The sequence below is a fragment of the Mustela nigripes genome, chromosome 8 (genome assembly GCF_022355385.1).
Source record: "Mustela nigripes isolate SB6536 chromosome 8, MUSNIG.SB6536, whole genome shotgun sequence".
NCBI lineage: Eukaryota > Metazoa > Chordata > Mammalia > Carnivora > Mustelidae > Mustela > Mustela nigripes.
Genome location: NC_081564.1, coordinates 24,534,459 through 24,551,018, shown reverse-complemented (window position 1 = coordinate 24,551,018; position 16,560 = coordinate 24,534,459). Strand labels below are relative to the sequence as shown.

General features: G+C 44.1%; 1 gene segment (V, D, J or C); it reads right to left on the bottom strand.

Moving 5' to 3' along the window:
• Window positions 1-1,695: 1,695 nt before the first annotated feature.
• Window positions 1,696-2,299, bottom strand: LOC132023764 (probable non-functional immunoglobulin lambda variable 5-48). The segment is given in 2 exon segments: window positions 1,696-2,138; window positions 2,254-2,299. Coding segments are annotated over 2 exon segments (489 nt in total).
• Window positions 2,300-16,560: the final 14,261 nt, after the last annotated feature.

The following is a 16,560-nucleotide window of genomic DNA, read 5'->3' as shown; positions in this document are numbered from 1 at the left end:
AGAGACACACAGATCAATTCCACAGAATACAATAAAAAAATTAAAAAACAAAAACAGAAAAAATACAAGTTCCCTTTGACCATCAGGGAGGACATAGGCTGAAAACAGGAACTTTGGGAGGACTCTGGAGGAGACCTTACATGGTGTTTCAGATAGAAATATACATGAATCATATACCAGATGCCCCAAATGAGATCCTCCTGATCTCACTGAGGTTTCCTGGCACATTTTGGGAGTCAAAGCTGAAATCACTGGACACCCTACAGTGCGTACATTGATGCCCATGCCATGAGGCACAGTGCGTCCACAGTGCGTCCACATGGCCACTGGGGTAGGAAGCACAGCCCAAATGATGCTCTTGAGGTGGGACAGGCCACATCTGCCGAGAGCCCCCATCGATGCTGCCCTCTGCTCTCTGCTGCTTCCTGCATTGACATGGGCTCCTGGAACCTTGGTTCCTCTGCCATATCCAGGTAACCCATTTTCCTGTTGGGTGCAGTTACTGCTTGGGATGATGAAAAAGTCCTAGAAATGGCTAGTTGTGATGAGTACACAATGTTGGGAGTGTATTCAATATCTCTGACTTGCACATTGATGAATGATTGAAATAGGGAAGTTTCTGATATATACATATATAATTATAAATTATTAGTTGAGCATCAAATTATATTAAAAAGGTGTATGCATACAAATCTCCTTTACATACTTATATGTGTTACCTTATTCTAAAACATCCTCATTACTAAAAATGTGTAGCAATTCTTTTTCTGTAGACTCCACATATAAATGAGATAAAACAGCATTTGACTCTCCCTGTAGGTCTTATTTCACTTAGTATAATGTCTTGCAGTTCCAACCATTTTGTCACAAATAGCAGGACATCTTCCTGGAAAGACTCATGGGGTGGACTTCCTTTTTGCACTGGTGGGGGAGATTTGTTCATGGTGCTCCATAGACCCCTACTGTGTGGATCCCTGAAAAGCCCCACTGTGGGAGGAAAGGGGAAGAGGACACAGCCAGAACCTGTGGGTTCAGGAAATCTGCTGCAGGGGTGCACACTGGCCCTGACAGTGTCAGCTGTGTGTCCTTCACATCTGTGGGATCTACTTCACCCACCTTCCCTAGAGTAGTCTCAGCATTTTATAGCAATGCTAGAGTCTTACTCTTACCCTCACAAGCCCCAATGAGACATCTGTTAACTGATACTCATAGTTCCTCCCAGGACTAACTACCCTCTCCTGACATCACAGCTCAAGTGATAGATCCCAGTCCCTGTGCCAGGCCAGCTGTGAACCTGGAATGCCTCCTGTTCTGAGTCCTCACTCTGCACCATCCTTAGTGCCTTGTTCCTGAGACACAGAGCTTAGCCATCCCTGAGCACAGGACCTGGAGGGAAGGAAGGTCTCTGCTCTGAGCCCTGGAGGAACAGGGTCCAGGCTATGGAACACTATCTGCCTGCTGGGATGGTCTTTCGGCTCTGAGCAGGAAAACTAAGGAAAGTTTATGTCTTTATAAAGAGGGAACAAATGCCAGCTCAATAGGCTCTGATTTTCACACTTTCAATCAGCAGGCAAAGTTTCTGCATTACCATGAGTTTTTAATTGTCTTTTTATTTATTTATTTATTTATTTTTTCCTCTGAGAGATCACTTAGATTGCATAGGAAACTAGGTAGAAAGATATCATCATCTACAAGTTACTTCCAAGTACAGTCAGTGTGAACTCTACTTATTTTAAATTGGAAGAGAGTCATAGCACAAGGGTCTGAGCAGGCTGTGGTATTTGTCCCACTTCCCCATCTGTGTGTGTCCCTGTGACCAGCATCACTGTGCCAGACTGCACAGTAACAGTTAGCCTCACCCTCAGGCTGCAGCCCAGAGATGAGCAGAAGCCCTGCATTGGCCGAGGTGTCTTTGGAGCCAGAGAAGTGGCTGGGGATCCCAGGTCCCAGCTCTGTAATGGAGTCTGAGTAGTAGTACAAGAGATACTGGGGAGGGCTCCCTTGCTTCTGCGGATACCAGTAAATGCAGTAGCTGCCAATACTGAAACAACTGCTCAGGGTGCAGGTGAGTCTGGCTGTTGTTCCTGGAGATGCAGACACAGAGGGTGGCTGGGTCAGCACAGGCTTGGACAGGGAACCTACAAATACAGACACTCATGGGTGATGGAACTGAAAGCAGAACAAAATATATCAAAATGCTGAACAATGGGAAGAGACATTTGGGACCCCTGTGTCCCCGAGCCCTGTCCCTACCTGTGATTTGAGACAGGAACATGAGGAGGACAGGAACCCAGGCCATGGTGACATAGACCCTGGCCCCAGCAATGGCTTGGGCTGGCCCAAGCCTCCTTTTCTTCTCCATCCTCTGTCAAGGAGGGGCTGTCCCTGCAAATGGGGTCCATCCAGTGATTGCCTAGCTCCTCCCTGAGGCCTGGTGCTGGAGCTCAGCTCACACCGCACACTGAGGAGGGTAGGTTGAACTCAGCCCTGGGGAAAACCCCAGTAGGAAGCACCTGCTGAGACCACACACAGGTCCCTGCTCAGGGAACTCTGCCAGGCCAGGGAGGACACAACCCTAATTCCTAACAGGGGGCACAGGGCCCAGTTTCCAGTTGAAGGCTCCTTTGAATGAGTGGTTTTCACTGAGCCTCTTTGTAGGATTCAAAGGGCCGTCCCCACACTACCTCCTGCTGGCTGCACAGCACACACCTCACCATGGCCTTAAACCCTGAACACAGTCTGTTTTCTTGGTTCATCATATTCTTGTGGATTCATCCACCAGTGATCTGAATCAAGGATAATGTGATCCCATAGTGCTGCTCATGATTACTGTAGCATTTTTCACTCTCAGAAGGAGTCCTGATCTATGTGAGATGCAAACATTTACCTCAATTAAGTGGTAAATGTTGGCACCTGGCAGAAGATACTGCAGACATCATATCATTGCATTGATATGCAATTTGGAATATACTTACCTTGTGAATGTTTTACAGCTCCTGTGCATTATAGCAATAGATTTCAACTACTGTCCAAAAATTGAGTTTTATTTTAATCTACTATTTTTAGCTAATTTTATTGACTTGCTAATTTACAAATAAATAGAAACAATTAAGTTATCAGTGATGAAGTCCATTTTACCAATTTTTATGGGTTGTGCAGATGATAAAACATGTTTATACAAACCCTAGAACCTAAGTATTTCCTCCTTTTTTTTTTTTTTAGAAGTTTATGTTTTATACTTAGGTCTATAATCTCTTGGTAATTTTTTTTTTTTAAATAAAGTGAGAGTTTTGGGTGAGATTCATTTTTCTCTATGGATATCTGATTGTCCTGTAGTCACTTTTCCAAAAGTCCATATTTCTAACTCTGAAAGTCTTCTGCAACTTTGTCAAAAATGCTTATGCATTCTTTTTGAGTCAGTTTCTGTACTTTCTATTATGTTACATTGGGCCAGCATGTGTATCTTCCATCCATACCAATGTCTCTTGTTGGGATGGGAATGGAATTAGACTTTCACACAATTTGGGAAAAATTGACATCTTTACTATATGGGTCTTCTAATTCATGAACAGAACATGTCTCTCCATCATTTTAGATCAACTTTGATTACATGTACCAGCATTTCAGCATCCATGGCCTGTACATGTTTTGTTAAATATTCAACTACGTAATTCCTGGTAGAGTGGGTTTAAGTGTTATTTTTATTATCTTTCATGTGTTTACTGCCAGCATATACACATCTAAATGATCTTTTGATGTCGACCTTGTAATCTATGCCTTCCCCAAACTACTCATCGCTCTTTGAATTTATATATTTACATATATATTTGTAGCTTCCTTTGTATTTTCCCTACAGATCATTCCCTCATCTAAAAGTAGGGATGACTGTTTCTTATTCTTTTTAGTCTTATGCCTTTCATTGTTTTTCTTGCCTTGTGATTCTGCTCGGAACATCCTGTCCAATGTCAAACAGCAGCGTTGAGGTTGAACATGATCGCCTTGGCCCTACCTGAGGAGGAGAGTTTTCAGCGCTTCACCTCTGTGTGTGTGAGATGCATGTGTTTTATAGTTTTTAGTTTTGTATAGCTTTACAATTTTCTTTATCAAGCTGAACTTGTGCTGTTCTGTTTTCTCATTCTCTGAAAAATTTTATCATTTTTAATCATTTATTGATTCCCATTAATTTTCATGATTAGGTTTTGAATTATGTGAAAGCGCTGTCTGTATTGATTGATAAGATCATGGCTTTTTCTTCTTTAGCTGGTTAACATAAGATATTATATTGATTCATTTTGGACTATTAAAGTGCCCTTGCATTCCTACAATAGGCCCCATTTGGTAAGAGTGTGTACTTCTTGAGATTAATACGTGCTTTTCTGTTTTCTAAAATTTTCTTTCAAATTTTTGTATCTCCATTTGTGACATGTTATTCCACTTGTTTCTTTGGTGCCCAGGAGCTACTGATACCAGCTACAGACTGAAAAACTTATAATCATTACCTTAGCCAAATTCGGCATTTTGAGCCACAAGCAAGGACTATGTAGCCATTTATTCAAGTTTTTATTAATTTCTCTCAGAGTGTTTTGTAGCTTTCCATGTACAGGACTTTTACATTTCCTAAAATTTGTCTTCAGGAATTTCATAATCATGCCATTGAAGATGACATTGATTTTATTTTCAAATGTTTATGGTTTATTACATCATATAGAATACCATTTATTCCATCATATTTATTCTTCCATTTCCTCCCAGAGATGATGTTTGTTTTCCTTTGCATCTTTATTGTCATGTGTCCAAAAAGGACTTACCATTAGGCAGACAGTACACATAGGCCCTAGAAGACTTCTGTTGCAGTGATCCCCACAGATTGATGAGTGGAAGGTTCTCACCAGACTGGAACCAGTTTGGAGAAGTTCTAATGTGGGTCACAGGCTGCTGCTAAGGGACATCTTGGAAACCAAAGTACAACAGTGGTGACACAAGTCAAACACTTAAAATCTGTTAAAATGCTCATTTCAAAAAAATAAGCTCATGGGTAAGTTTTCAGGGAACACATTAGACTGAACTAGGTCATTTGCCATCCTGAAGACTACATCAGTGCAATGAGGTATATTGTAAAGCACCACACAATCCCCAACCCCATGGCACATCTGCCTTAGATATAAATGCGCCTACAAGAGACCCAAACCTTAGCCATAGAAAGAATGAATGAGGTTGTTTTCTTCTTTTCATTCTGTATCCTACTATCTTGGCTTTGTGACCAATGAGAACATTCTCTCTAGTCTCTACCATCTGGAAGCTATACTTACCAGGGGAAAGTTTGGTGTGCAAACAGAATAGAAATCCAGGTCCCTCTCCTGGCTTTTCTCTCTCTCTTTCTGTCTCTTTTGCCCTCTGTCTCTTTGCTAGTCAGTGATGGGCAAATCCTATGAGGTTCCCCTCATATGAATATTCAAAATAGGGAAAATCAGAGGAGCATAGAATAATGATTATCAGGAACTGGGGAAGGGAAATGGAAAATTGTTGCTCAATGTGTAGAAAGTTTCAGTTATGCATATCATCTCTTGTTAGCAATATAATAGAATGTACTTTAAAATATGTTAAGAAACTTGTTCACAAGTAATGCATTCATATAACAAAGAAAATACATATACACAAGAACGCAAGAACATTTGGAGGGGATGCATAAGTTTAGTACCTTGATTGTGTTGAAGATGATTTCACAGGTGTCCCATATCCCCAAACTCATCAAGATGTATATGTTCAAGATGTGTGTGTTCAATGGGCAGCATTTGTGCATGCATTATGCACAATAAAGCAAAAACTAAAACCACTAAGCAAAAAGTCATCAATCTGTGTTCCTACTTTTTCCCCAATGCTTTTAATTCATGTTTTTACTTATATGTCTCAAGACTATTGTCTTTGATGTTCTTGGCATCCTTTTTGTGTAAAAATTTCTATTTGGATATATTCTTTGAAATTCCTTTTAGATTAGGATCAAGTCCAGAGTCTGATGGGTCTCCATGATATATGCTTCCTTCTCTGCTGGATGCTAGGTATTTTCTTTTATGTGACAGATCCATGTTTCCAGACTTCTCTCTCATTCAGCTCAGGTTCCCACATCATGGAGGAGATGGGAAGCACATCTCTGCACTGTGTGTGTAGAAGCCTTCATGTACATTCACAGAGGGGTTACACACTGAAAATCTGTCATTATTTCCAATGGCTTGAAATAACAGTTCCATACACACTGTGGACATTGATTCCCTCCTAGGATCTGTTTTGTCAGCACACAGGCAGACTTCTACAGAAGCTCAGTCATATGAGGCTGTGTGTGGCAATGACCTAAGAGCATAGAGGTCAAACATGCTGCTAGTTGTAATCAAGGTAACAATTGTATTTTCAGGCGCCTGGGTGGCTCAGTGGGTTAAGCCTCTGCCTTCGGTTCAGATCATGGTCTCAGGGTCCTGGGATCTAGCCTTGCATCGAGCTCTCTGTTCAGCAGAGAGACTTCTTCCCCTTCTCTCTCTCCACTTGCCTCTCTGCCTACTTGTGATCTCTGTCTATCAAATAAATAAATATATAAAATCTTTTTAAAAATTGTATTTTTCTCTCACCTGACATTCCTTTTTTTCTCTCTCTCACCTGACATTCTAAATCATTTGAGAAGTAAGCCCATCCATCTTCCTGAAGCCATGCGAACTGTAACCTGAGGGAAATTGTAACCTGAAGGAAATACCCCAGGGACTCATATGCAGACAATCTTCCTGTGTGTTCCTCCATGGGCCACTCAAAAATACCACCAAGAATATCCAAACTGCAAACCAGGGCAAGCCATCACATTGCCATGTCCTGCCCTCACTCCATCTGAAGATGCTTCCAAACCCACATCTACAAATATTCTCACTGACAGTGAGACAGGGATCCTGAAGGGACCCCATGAAGGACTGTCTTTCTTGTTCCTTTTCCTGATGGTATTCTTGCGAGGACCTCCACCCCCACCCTGCACAGGCCTTACAGATGAATACATCCTCCCTGTGAAGGCCAAGGTGTGTGCAGATTCTCTGAAGTCTTCCAGCTCAATAAAGAACATCTAAGGGGAGTGCTTTCCAGACCACTGATTCTCTGAGGCTACTGGCTCCAGGGCATAAGTGACTTATGGAGGACACTGGAAGACTCCCTCTTGTTTTAACCAGTTCCCAGATGCCTGAGAAGACTTGTGCACCAGACCACAATCCTCAGTAAAATCTCCAGACCCCAAGCAAAGCTGAGACTCTTTTCTTTTCTTTTCTGAATCTCCCAGACATTCTGCATCTGTTCGATGTCTTCCATGAACCCTGATCTCTGTCTTTTGGCTTATGTTTGATGTCTATGGTGTGTGAAGTCAAGGAACCTCTTGGCTCCTCCTGGGGGATCCTCTCTGAGTCCTCAGACCCACCCAACCTGCATAAGTAGCACCCAAGACATGGGCACAGGGCTTATAATTTGTTCCAAACATTAGCCTATGTTTCATTTTAATTTCTATAAAAATGCAGCTGGTCAATTATCTGATTGCTTCCCCAATATGGACTTTTTGAGAGCCTATCTGCATCACAGACACCTGAAATGAGATAGACTGAACTGACCTGCTTTCAGACTAAGAAACTAGGTCAACAAGATGAAACAATCTCCCTGCTCAACTGTGAATGTATGAGACTTCAGGGAAGAATCAGAAGAGAGAACTGTAGGGGGTAAGGGCAGGGCACTCCACAAAGGATGCCTATGGCATGAAGATTATTTTGAGGTCAAAGACAGTTAAAACCCAGCAGTCTCAGGAAAAGCCCTTTAACTCCCCCTCAATGGACTAAGGGAATTTAAGCAGAGCAACTCCTCTGGGAACAGATCTCCCACCACAGTCAACTACACTAGGACATGAACTAGGTGGGGAAGACAGGGAGAGACCCAGCAAGGCCTGTTTGGTAGGGGTCCTCTGTGTTCCATTGTTTCTCAAGGGATCCACACACATTTGTCTACCAAACATTTACTCCCATTCCTCTGTCTATAAATCCCATTTCTTTGCATTGAATAATCAACCCTACCTTCTGTGTAGTTCAGAAAAACATATATACCTCATTTTGCCTGAGTAAGGTTGGGATTTCCTTCTCTGTGTGGATTCCCATACGTACAGTATTAAATTTGATTTTCTCCTATTAATCTGGCTCAACTGGGGATTCTTACTCTAGATAGAAGGATCCTGAAATGGACAGTACATTTCTGCTTATTGACAGTAGTAAGGAGACACAACTGGGAGGAAGGGCTATGCTTTTCATATATAGGTATTTAGCATTGATCAAGTTCTCCAGACCTGGAGCATGAGCAGTTGGGCTCAATTCCCTCAGCTGGGTGTGCTTCTGGGAAGCTCCTGCACTGTCTCAGGTAACAGCATAATCTTGGTTTCACTCCTTCCTCCTCAAAGACACATCTTCCACAGAGGAGTCGCCCCTCCAGGAGCTTCCAGAGAAGCTTCTCATTTAAAGAGGCTCAAAGATAAAGCCTATGAGCCAAAGGATTTTTTTGTATCACTTCCTCTGTGTCTGCAACACTGTGAGTAATGACAGCTGCTTCCACCGCTATGTTCTGTAGCACAGGAATAGCCAGCCTCATTCTCAGACTGCATCCCAGAGATGAGCAGAGGTCCTACATTGGCCAAGACATCATTGGATCCAGAGAATCAGCTGGGGGCATCAGATCCCAGCACTGTAATTGAGTCTGAGTAGCAGTACAGGAGATACCAGGAAGGGCTCTCTGGCTGCTGGTAGTACCAGAACATGATATAATTGCCAACACTGAATCCACTGCTGAGATTGCATGTGAATCTGGCTTTTGTTCCCTAGATACAGAGAGGGAGGTCAGCTGGGTCAACACAGGCTGGGACAGGAAAACTGCAAACACAGACACTCAAGAGTGGCGGCATTGGAATGGTGGAAAAAATTCTCAAGTGCTGAGCATGGAAAGAGCCCTTTGGGCCACCCAATATCCTTACCTGTCTAGTGAGACAGGAATACAAGGAGGACAGGTATTCACACCATGGTGATACAACCCCTGATCCCCAGAGTGGTTTGTGCTGGCCCAGACCTCTTTTTATTATCCATCCTCTGTCACAGGAAGGCCTATCCATGCAAGTGGGATCCATCCAGTGACTATTTAGCCCCTCCATGAGCCCTGGTGCAGGATCTCAGTTCACACCACACATTGAAGAGTATTTAGTTTGCTAAGACTACACACAAGTTCCTGCTCAGGGGACTGCGCCAGACCAGAGAGGACACAGCTGCTGAGTACACATCAAGGAGCACAGAGCCCAGCACACAGGCCAGGCTCCCTTGAGTGAAAGGTCCCCACTGAGCAACTGTTTGGGGACAACAGGGCAGTCCCACAATGGCCCTGCTGATCACAACACACCTACCTCACTATGGACCAAAGCCCTGAGAGCCCAGTGGTTTTCAGCAGCTCACCAGATCCCTGTCTTTTCTCACTCCCTTGTCTGATCTCTAGATCCTATGTTTTATATATACTGCATATGATCACTATGATTTCTCACTCTCTGGAAATGGCAACAATGTATAAAAATCACCAAATAGTGTTCACCAGCCTCAGAGAAGTTACTGTAAATGGTGAATGCATCATACCAAAATCATTGATCAGAGGACAGTAGAACTGATTGGAGGGGCTTGTACAGGATCTTCCGGGAATGGTAAGACTGGACATTTTCCAGGAAGTAAGCTCAGTGACCTATTGAGGCAGTAATTCAGCAAACCTTTCAAAGATCATGTGATGCTGTTATAATGTGGTCAGAATCAGATGTGAAGGAATGATTTCTGAAAATTTAACAACTTTGCCTGACTGACTAATGGTGAATAGTTGACATATACCTTCGTGTTTGGAAGTGATGTGTATCTCCTAAATTCATTGGTTTCTGAGTATTCCTGCTTTGAAATTCTTGTCAGGATTCTGTCTCTGTTGCCTCACCAACTGTTTATATTGTAGCTAAATTTATGTTCCATTTATAGTTTGTACCCATTGCTTTCCTTCAGTGGTGAGATTAATGGGTTGCTTTATTATTGTTTCCACATGCCTGGGAAAGGGGGTGCAGAAATCATGTTCTCACTGGGCCCCAAAACCAAATACACTATATGTGCAAATATTCACCAAATCTCTAGACTCATAGGGACCTTAAGTAATAGGCTTATGAGCACAATCACCTACTTCCCTCACAAACCCTCTCCTCAAAGCACCAGAAGGGTCATTTTCCTACAGCTCAGGCTTGTCACTATTGTGGCCAAATTCCAAGACCCCCCAAATATGACCACCAGAGTCCAGAGTCAAAGCCAAACAGCAAGGGTCATTTATTTCGAGTTCGAACCTGGACCTCCACGCACTCATTGCTGGTGATGCTAAGAGGTCCTGTGATCGGGATCACAACACCTTTTATACACTATTTTTGGGGAGGCAGGGACTTAGCATACATTATAGTATCTTGTAACAAATTGCCACATACCGCAAGAAAATCATAAAGCAACTCTATAATATGACTGGCGCGCTACAAAGCGGGAAAAGGCTGGGAACGGATTATTGGTTAGGTCTAAGGGCTGTCTGTCATTCTTCAAACTTCTTGCTTGGCACCGCTAGGGTATGAGTCACCTCAGGATTGGCTGGGGTCTCCCTGTCAAGCCGTGGGGTGCCAAATGGTTATTATCTCTTGCACCCAGAGCTGGGTGGGGGGTCCGGGAGCAGTCATTTTGTCACATCCAATTCTGTGTGCGGGTTTCTCTGGCACCAGATGGCTGTTATCTCTCAGCCCAGAGCAGGGTGGGGGTCCGGGAGCGGCCACTCTGCCAGGTTCAATTCTGGGCGGGGGCTGTGTGGTTACAGAGTGTCCATAGAAAGTTTGCTGGTATTTTTCCATCTCCTCATGGGTTAGCAAGCGAAGGTACAGAAGCAGAAATAGTGGTAATGGCCATAATTTTATTTTCTAAGCATCTCATTCCCCCCTTTCAGTTGGACATGTTATATTCAATCTTGACTTTACACGCCTGATTCTGCTACCTTTGGATTAATAGCTTGGTACTGAGCTCTAAGAACCATGAGCTGTACTGTGTTGATCCTATCCTTAACAAAAGTAACTAACCTATTAATAAAACAGGGTCCTGTGGTTAAGGCAAACAGAATTATAACCAAGGGTCCCGCTAGGGCTGTCAGCAGGATCGTCAGTCATGGGGAAAAGTTGTACCAAGATTCAAACCAGCCCTGTTTGGACTCATAACTTTTCTGATTTGCTAGCACAGCTACGCCTGTTCCAAGCCCCCCCCCCCCCCACATCTTTTTTCTTCACTTTTCAACCTCCCTTCCTGAGGGCACACATAGAGGGGCCACTTTTGTAACAAATATCTTCTCATGGGCGTCCCACAACCCCCCCCACCATCGTTGGTAACCCAATGCTCCATTCGGCCCATAAATCTGGCAATAACTTTTTTTTTTTTTTTTTATGGTAACAGTTAGCTGAGCCTTCACATTCAGGCGGGATGATGGGGTTATAGTGGTTGTGGATATCCTATGTTCCTATTGCTAGGGTGCAGAGATCCACAGATAAATCTGGCCACCAAGTTCCCCCTGGTGCCTCCTTGGTAGCTAGAACTATGCCCCCCCCTTTAGGGGTGATTTCCCAGGACAGCCAAAACAGTTGGTGGGGGTTCTGGGATACTATAGCTACAAGGATACCTATAAATGTATGGGCACAAGCTAAAAACAGCAAAAACAAAGAAGCCATAGTTACAGTCTTATTTTTTGGCAGCGCAGTTTAAGTTTTAAGGGATTGTCCTTGGTCCGGTCAATTGTCCAGGCCGCCTCTTCTCTTCAGGGCTTGATGAGGTCTGGGAATGGGTCCACCAGCTTGGCGTGGGTATAGTGGATCCAGGTAGCCACTCCGTCCAAATTGAGAGCTGTGGGTGTCGTTAGGATGACTTGGAATGGCCCCTTCCACCTGGGTTCCAGGTTCTTCTGTCGGTGGCGCTTCACGAGAACCCAGTCCCCAGGCTGGTGCTGGTGGGGAGTCAGTGGAGGTCCCATCTCAGATAGCTCTCTCAATTTTGGCCAGACCTTGTCTTGAACTTTCTGAAGAGCTTGCAACAAAAACGAAAGTTCAAAATCATCACCTTTTTCATGTGTAACTAACTTTTCTCTCAGGTTAGGAATTATAGGTGGTGGCCTGCCATGCATTATTTCATAAGGGGTAAGGCCCAGTTTGTAGGGGGGATTACGAACCTTAAACAGAGTGTAGGGGAGAAGGGCTACCCAATTTGCGCCAGTCTCCATGGTCAATTTGGTCAGGGTCTCCTTTAATGTTTGATTCATCCTTTCTACCTGTCCTGAACTTTGAGGTCTATAAGCACAATGCAATTTCCAATCTGCCCCCACGATAGAAGCCAGTCCCTGACTTACCTTTGAAATGAAGGCTGGTCCATTGTCAGATCCTATCATGACTGGGAAGCCATACCTGGGTAGGATTTCCTCTAAAATTTTCTTAGCCACAATCTGTGCCATTTCACCTTTTGTGGGGAAGGCCTCAGTCCATCCTGAGAAGGTGTCTACAAAGACTTACAGGTACTTATATCCATATTTTCCAGGCTTTACCTCAGTAAAATCAACCTCCCAGTAGATTCCCGGCTGGTCTCCTCTCTGCCTTGTCCCTGCATTCTGGGAATTGTTATCTGTATTGTTAAGCTGGCAGACTATGCAACTTTCCACAATCTGATCAATCATATCTGAAACTTTTCTAATTCTCGGCCCTGTTTATCTTACTAGATCCTGCATTCTTCTTGTACCTAAGTGGATGCAGCGGTGAATCCATTCCAGCACCCACCTGCCCAGTTTTTCAGGAAGCACAATGTTACATTTGGAGTCTCTCCACCAGCCATCAAGGATCTGGGTCATAGGGAGTTTTTTTATCCATTAGAGATCTTCAGAGTATTCCGGTGCTGGAGGCAAGTCTCGAGGTCCTGGGTCAGGCAGCTGCATAACTAGCGACCGCATTGGGGCCTGAGCTATTTTCTTAGCCATCTGGTCAGCTAGGTTGTTACTGCGGGAGACCAGGTCCATTGATTTCTGGTGTCCTGGCAGTGTACAATTGCCAATTTCTTGGGTTCCCAAAGGGTGGCTAGCAAGGCTAAGATTTCCTCCTTGTTTTTAATGTCCTTCCCCTCTGCTGTGAGGAGCCCTCTCTCTATATATATATTGCCCCATGCATATGAGAGGTGGCAAAAGCATAGCGGCTATCAGTATACAAGTCAGCTTTTGATCTTTTCCCATCTTTAGGGCTTGGGTCAGGGCTATTAGTTCTGCTCTCTGGGCTGAAGTTCCCGGAGGCAGAGGCTCTGCCCATACTATTTCAGTCTCTGATACCACAGCTGCCCCCGCGTACCTCTGACCTTGATGGACGAAACTGCTCCCATCAGTAAACCACACGATGTCTGCATCTGGCAGTGGCTGGTCCTTCAAATCTTCTCTTGCTCCATGCACTTGGGCCAAAATCTCGGTGCAGTCATGGAGCGGTGCACCCAGGTCGGGGTCGGGCAGAAGTGACGCAGGATTAAGGGCGGTTGGTGGCAAGAAAATAATTCTGAGAGGGTAAAGCAACAGTCCCTGATAGTGAGTGAGTCTGGCATTGCTGAGCCAGCGGTCAGGCGGCTGCTTGAGGATGCCCTTGATGGCATGTGGGGTAGTAATCCATAGCTCCTGTCCCATAGTTCCTTTACCATCAAGGGAGTAGCTGCTATCATCCGGAGGCACGGTGGCCATCCGGCTGCTACTAAATCCAGCTTCTTAGACAGGTAAGCTACTGGCCGTCACCATGGACCCAGGTGTTGGGTCAAGGCTGCCTTGGCTATGCCCCGGCTCTAAGTCCTGCCATAAGGGGTGCGGAGAGGACCCGCCTTTGCACAGGGGGGGTGGGCCTATCCTGCTATACTACTGCCCCCAAGACTTTAGTCATCTTCTCCATGGCCTATGACTGCCTTTCTCCCGGTGCCTCTCGATTGTTAAAAACCTTCTGGGCAATCCTAAGTAGATCCTGGATCTGTTTCCCTTTTAAGTCCTCCAATTTCTGTAATTTTTTCTTAATGTCTGGGGCTGCCTGGTTCACAAAGGACATAACCACTGCTGCCTGACTCTCAGGAGCTTCAGGGTCCATGGGGGTAAGCTGCCTAAAGGCTTTCATTAATTTTTCCAGATACCCTGCTGGACTCTCTGTTTTTCCCTGTAATATAGTATACACCTTGGCCAAATTAGTGGGCTTGTGAGCAGCAGCCTGGAGACCTGCCATTAGAGTCTGGCGATAAATTCATAGCCTTCCCCTACCTTCTGCCGTGATGTAGTCCCAGCCATCCTGAGGGGGTCTGGTGAGAGGAAAAGCAGTGTTAATCAGGTCAGGGTTGACAGTGGGCTGATCATCGTCTCCTGGGACCAGCCTTCTGGCTTCCACCTGGATTCTTTCCCATTCCTCTGTGGTGAACAGGATCCGGAGAAGTTGCTGACAGTCATCCCAGGTAGGCTGATCATTCCTCCGTGGTGAACAGGATCCAGAGAAGTTGCTCATCCCAGGTGGGCTGATGGGTAAACATTACACTGTCCAAAAGGGAAATTAAGTCTCGGGGGTTATCAGAAAAGCGGGCATTTTGAGCTTTCCAATTATACAGATCACTAGTGGAAAAAGGCCAATACTGGAGTCTAGGGTTACCAGTGTCATTAGGGGGTCCTATTTCCCTCAGGGGCAGCACAATGGTGGAATCGGTGAGGTGTGGGTTTGCCTCCCATTTAGTGCGCCCCCTTGTCCAGCCTGCTGGTCCTGTTACTAGGAGAACAGATCCTTATATCCTTATCGAACTTATGCAAATGACTGATTGCCACTGAAGAAAGTACTTACTGAGACCTTTTGGCTTCAGAGGGTTCAGAGGGTTCTCTCTGAAAAGTTGAATGCCTTGATTCACTTACAAATGAGTACTTTTACATCTCTATAAGTTATAGATAACTTAGGAAAAAGTTTCCCTAGTCTGGAGGAGCAAACATTAGAGAACCAGCAATGTTTAAAAGAAGACAAAACAGGGGCGCCTTGGTGGCTCAATGGGTTAAGCCTCTGCCTTCGGCTCAGGTCATGATCCCAGGGTCCTGGGATTGAGCCCCTCATTGGGGTCTCTGCTCAGCTGGGAGCCTGCTTCTCTCTCTCTGCCTGTCTCTCTGCCTACTTGTGATCTCTCTCTCTCTCTCTGTCAAATAAATAAATAAAATATTAAAAAAAATAAGACAAAACATTAAGAGACACAACACTATAATCTTTTAGTTCATTTAGTCCCATGTTACTAATTCTGGTTTAGTCCGAATGCAGCTTTTACTTCTGTAAATTTTTACCTATTTTAGTTCCCAGGATTTCAACATATCAAAGACCTGTATTTGTCCTGAAATTCTTCCCATATGAATTTCCTTTAAGGCAGAATTCATCTTACAAGAGAATCAGAACAATTACAGATGACAAAACTCAGAATAGATATGGTCAAATATCAAGTGATGACTCTTATCAAAACATTGAACTCTAGTAAATGTATTGATTGAACATCTAGAGTAGATATAGCATTTACCCAAATCTAACCCAAGGTTTATAATTGGTTTAAATCTTGTCAGCAATTGCTAAAACCTTAGAAGGTTTTAAAACACATGCCTAAATATAATTAGGGATGTTAAACACCTGATAAAACAAAACATAGAAACTGGGTTTTCTGGGCAGGCAAAGAGAAAACCATTTACATTTTCTTAACAGCAGATCAATTAATCTAAGAAAACTTTGTCCTTTTAAACAGAGAGAAAAACAGCCTTCCTATACCAGTGTCTTTCTTTCCTTTTTAAGTGTGCAGTCTTAAGATAAGAGTTTTCTGGGTTTCCCTCCCATCATGCATGACATCGCAAACAGAGGGAGGGGGATCTTTCAGATGCTGTCCTGCTCGCATCCCTCAAGGGAACTTAGGAGCGTCTTAGCTAAGGTCTGTCCATATAAACCCCGGGCCAGGCTACTCTGTGGAGTAGATGACCGTTATGCCATATGACGCCCCACGAGACTCAGGCTGCAGCCCACTCAGACTCCATAGCCAAAGCGGTGGAGCCATACAGACACATTCACACAGTCAGGCACTCTTCAGATTCAAACAGGTTGGACACCCTCCACTTTGGGTATCCCTGGCTAATGGGAGGCGATCAGTCTCCCCTTCCATTCTTTACGATTGGGTCTGGTTCCGACAGTGGCCTTGGGGCTGTTTTTCTCTCTTATTAAATATCTCCTACTTTTTACATACAGAGTTGCTTTTTCTCATTTCCATCAATCTTAATTACACTTAACAGAATTTTGTACTTTTAGAAATACCTTAACCTCTAGTGATGGCTAAGTACTAACGAATTGTGAACAGTGAAAACAATTCTTTAGATGGCAAATTTATCAATCAGTTAAGCACAAAACATGTTTTCCAACAGATTTCAAAAGCACAA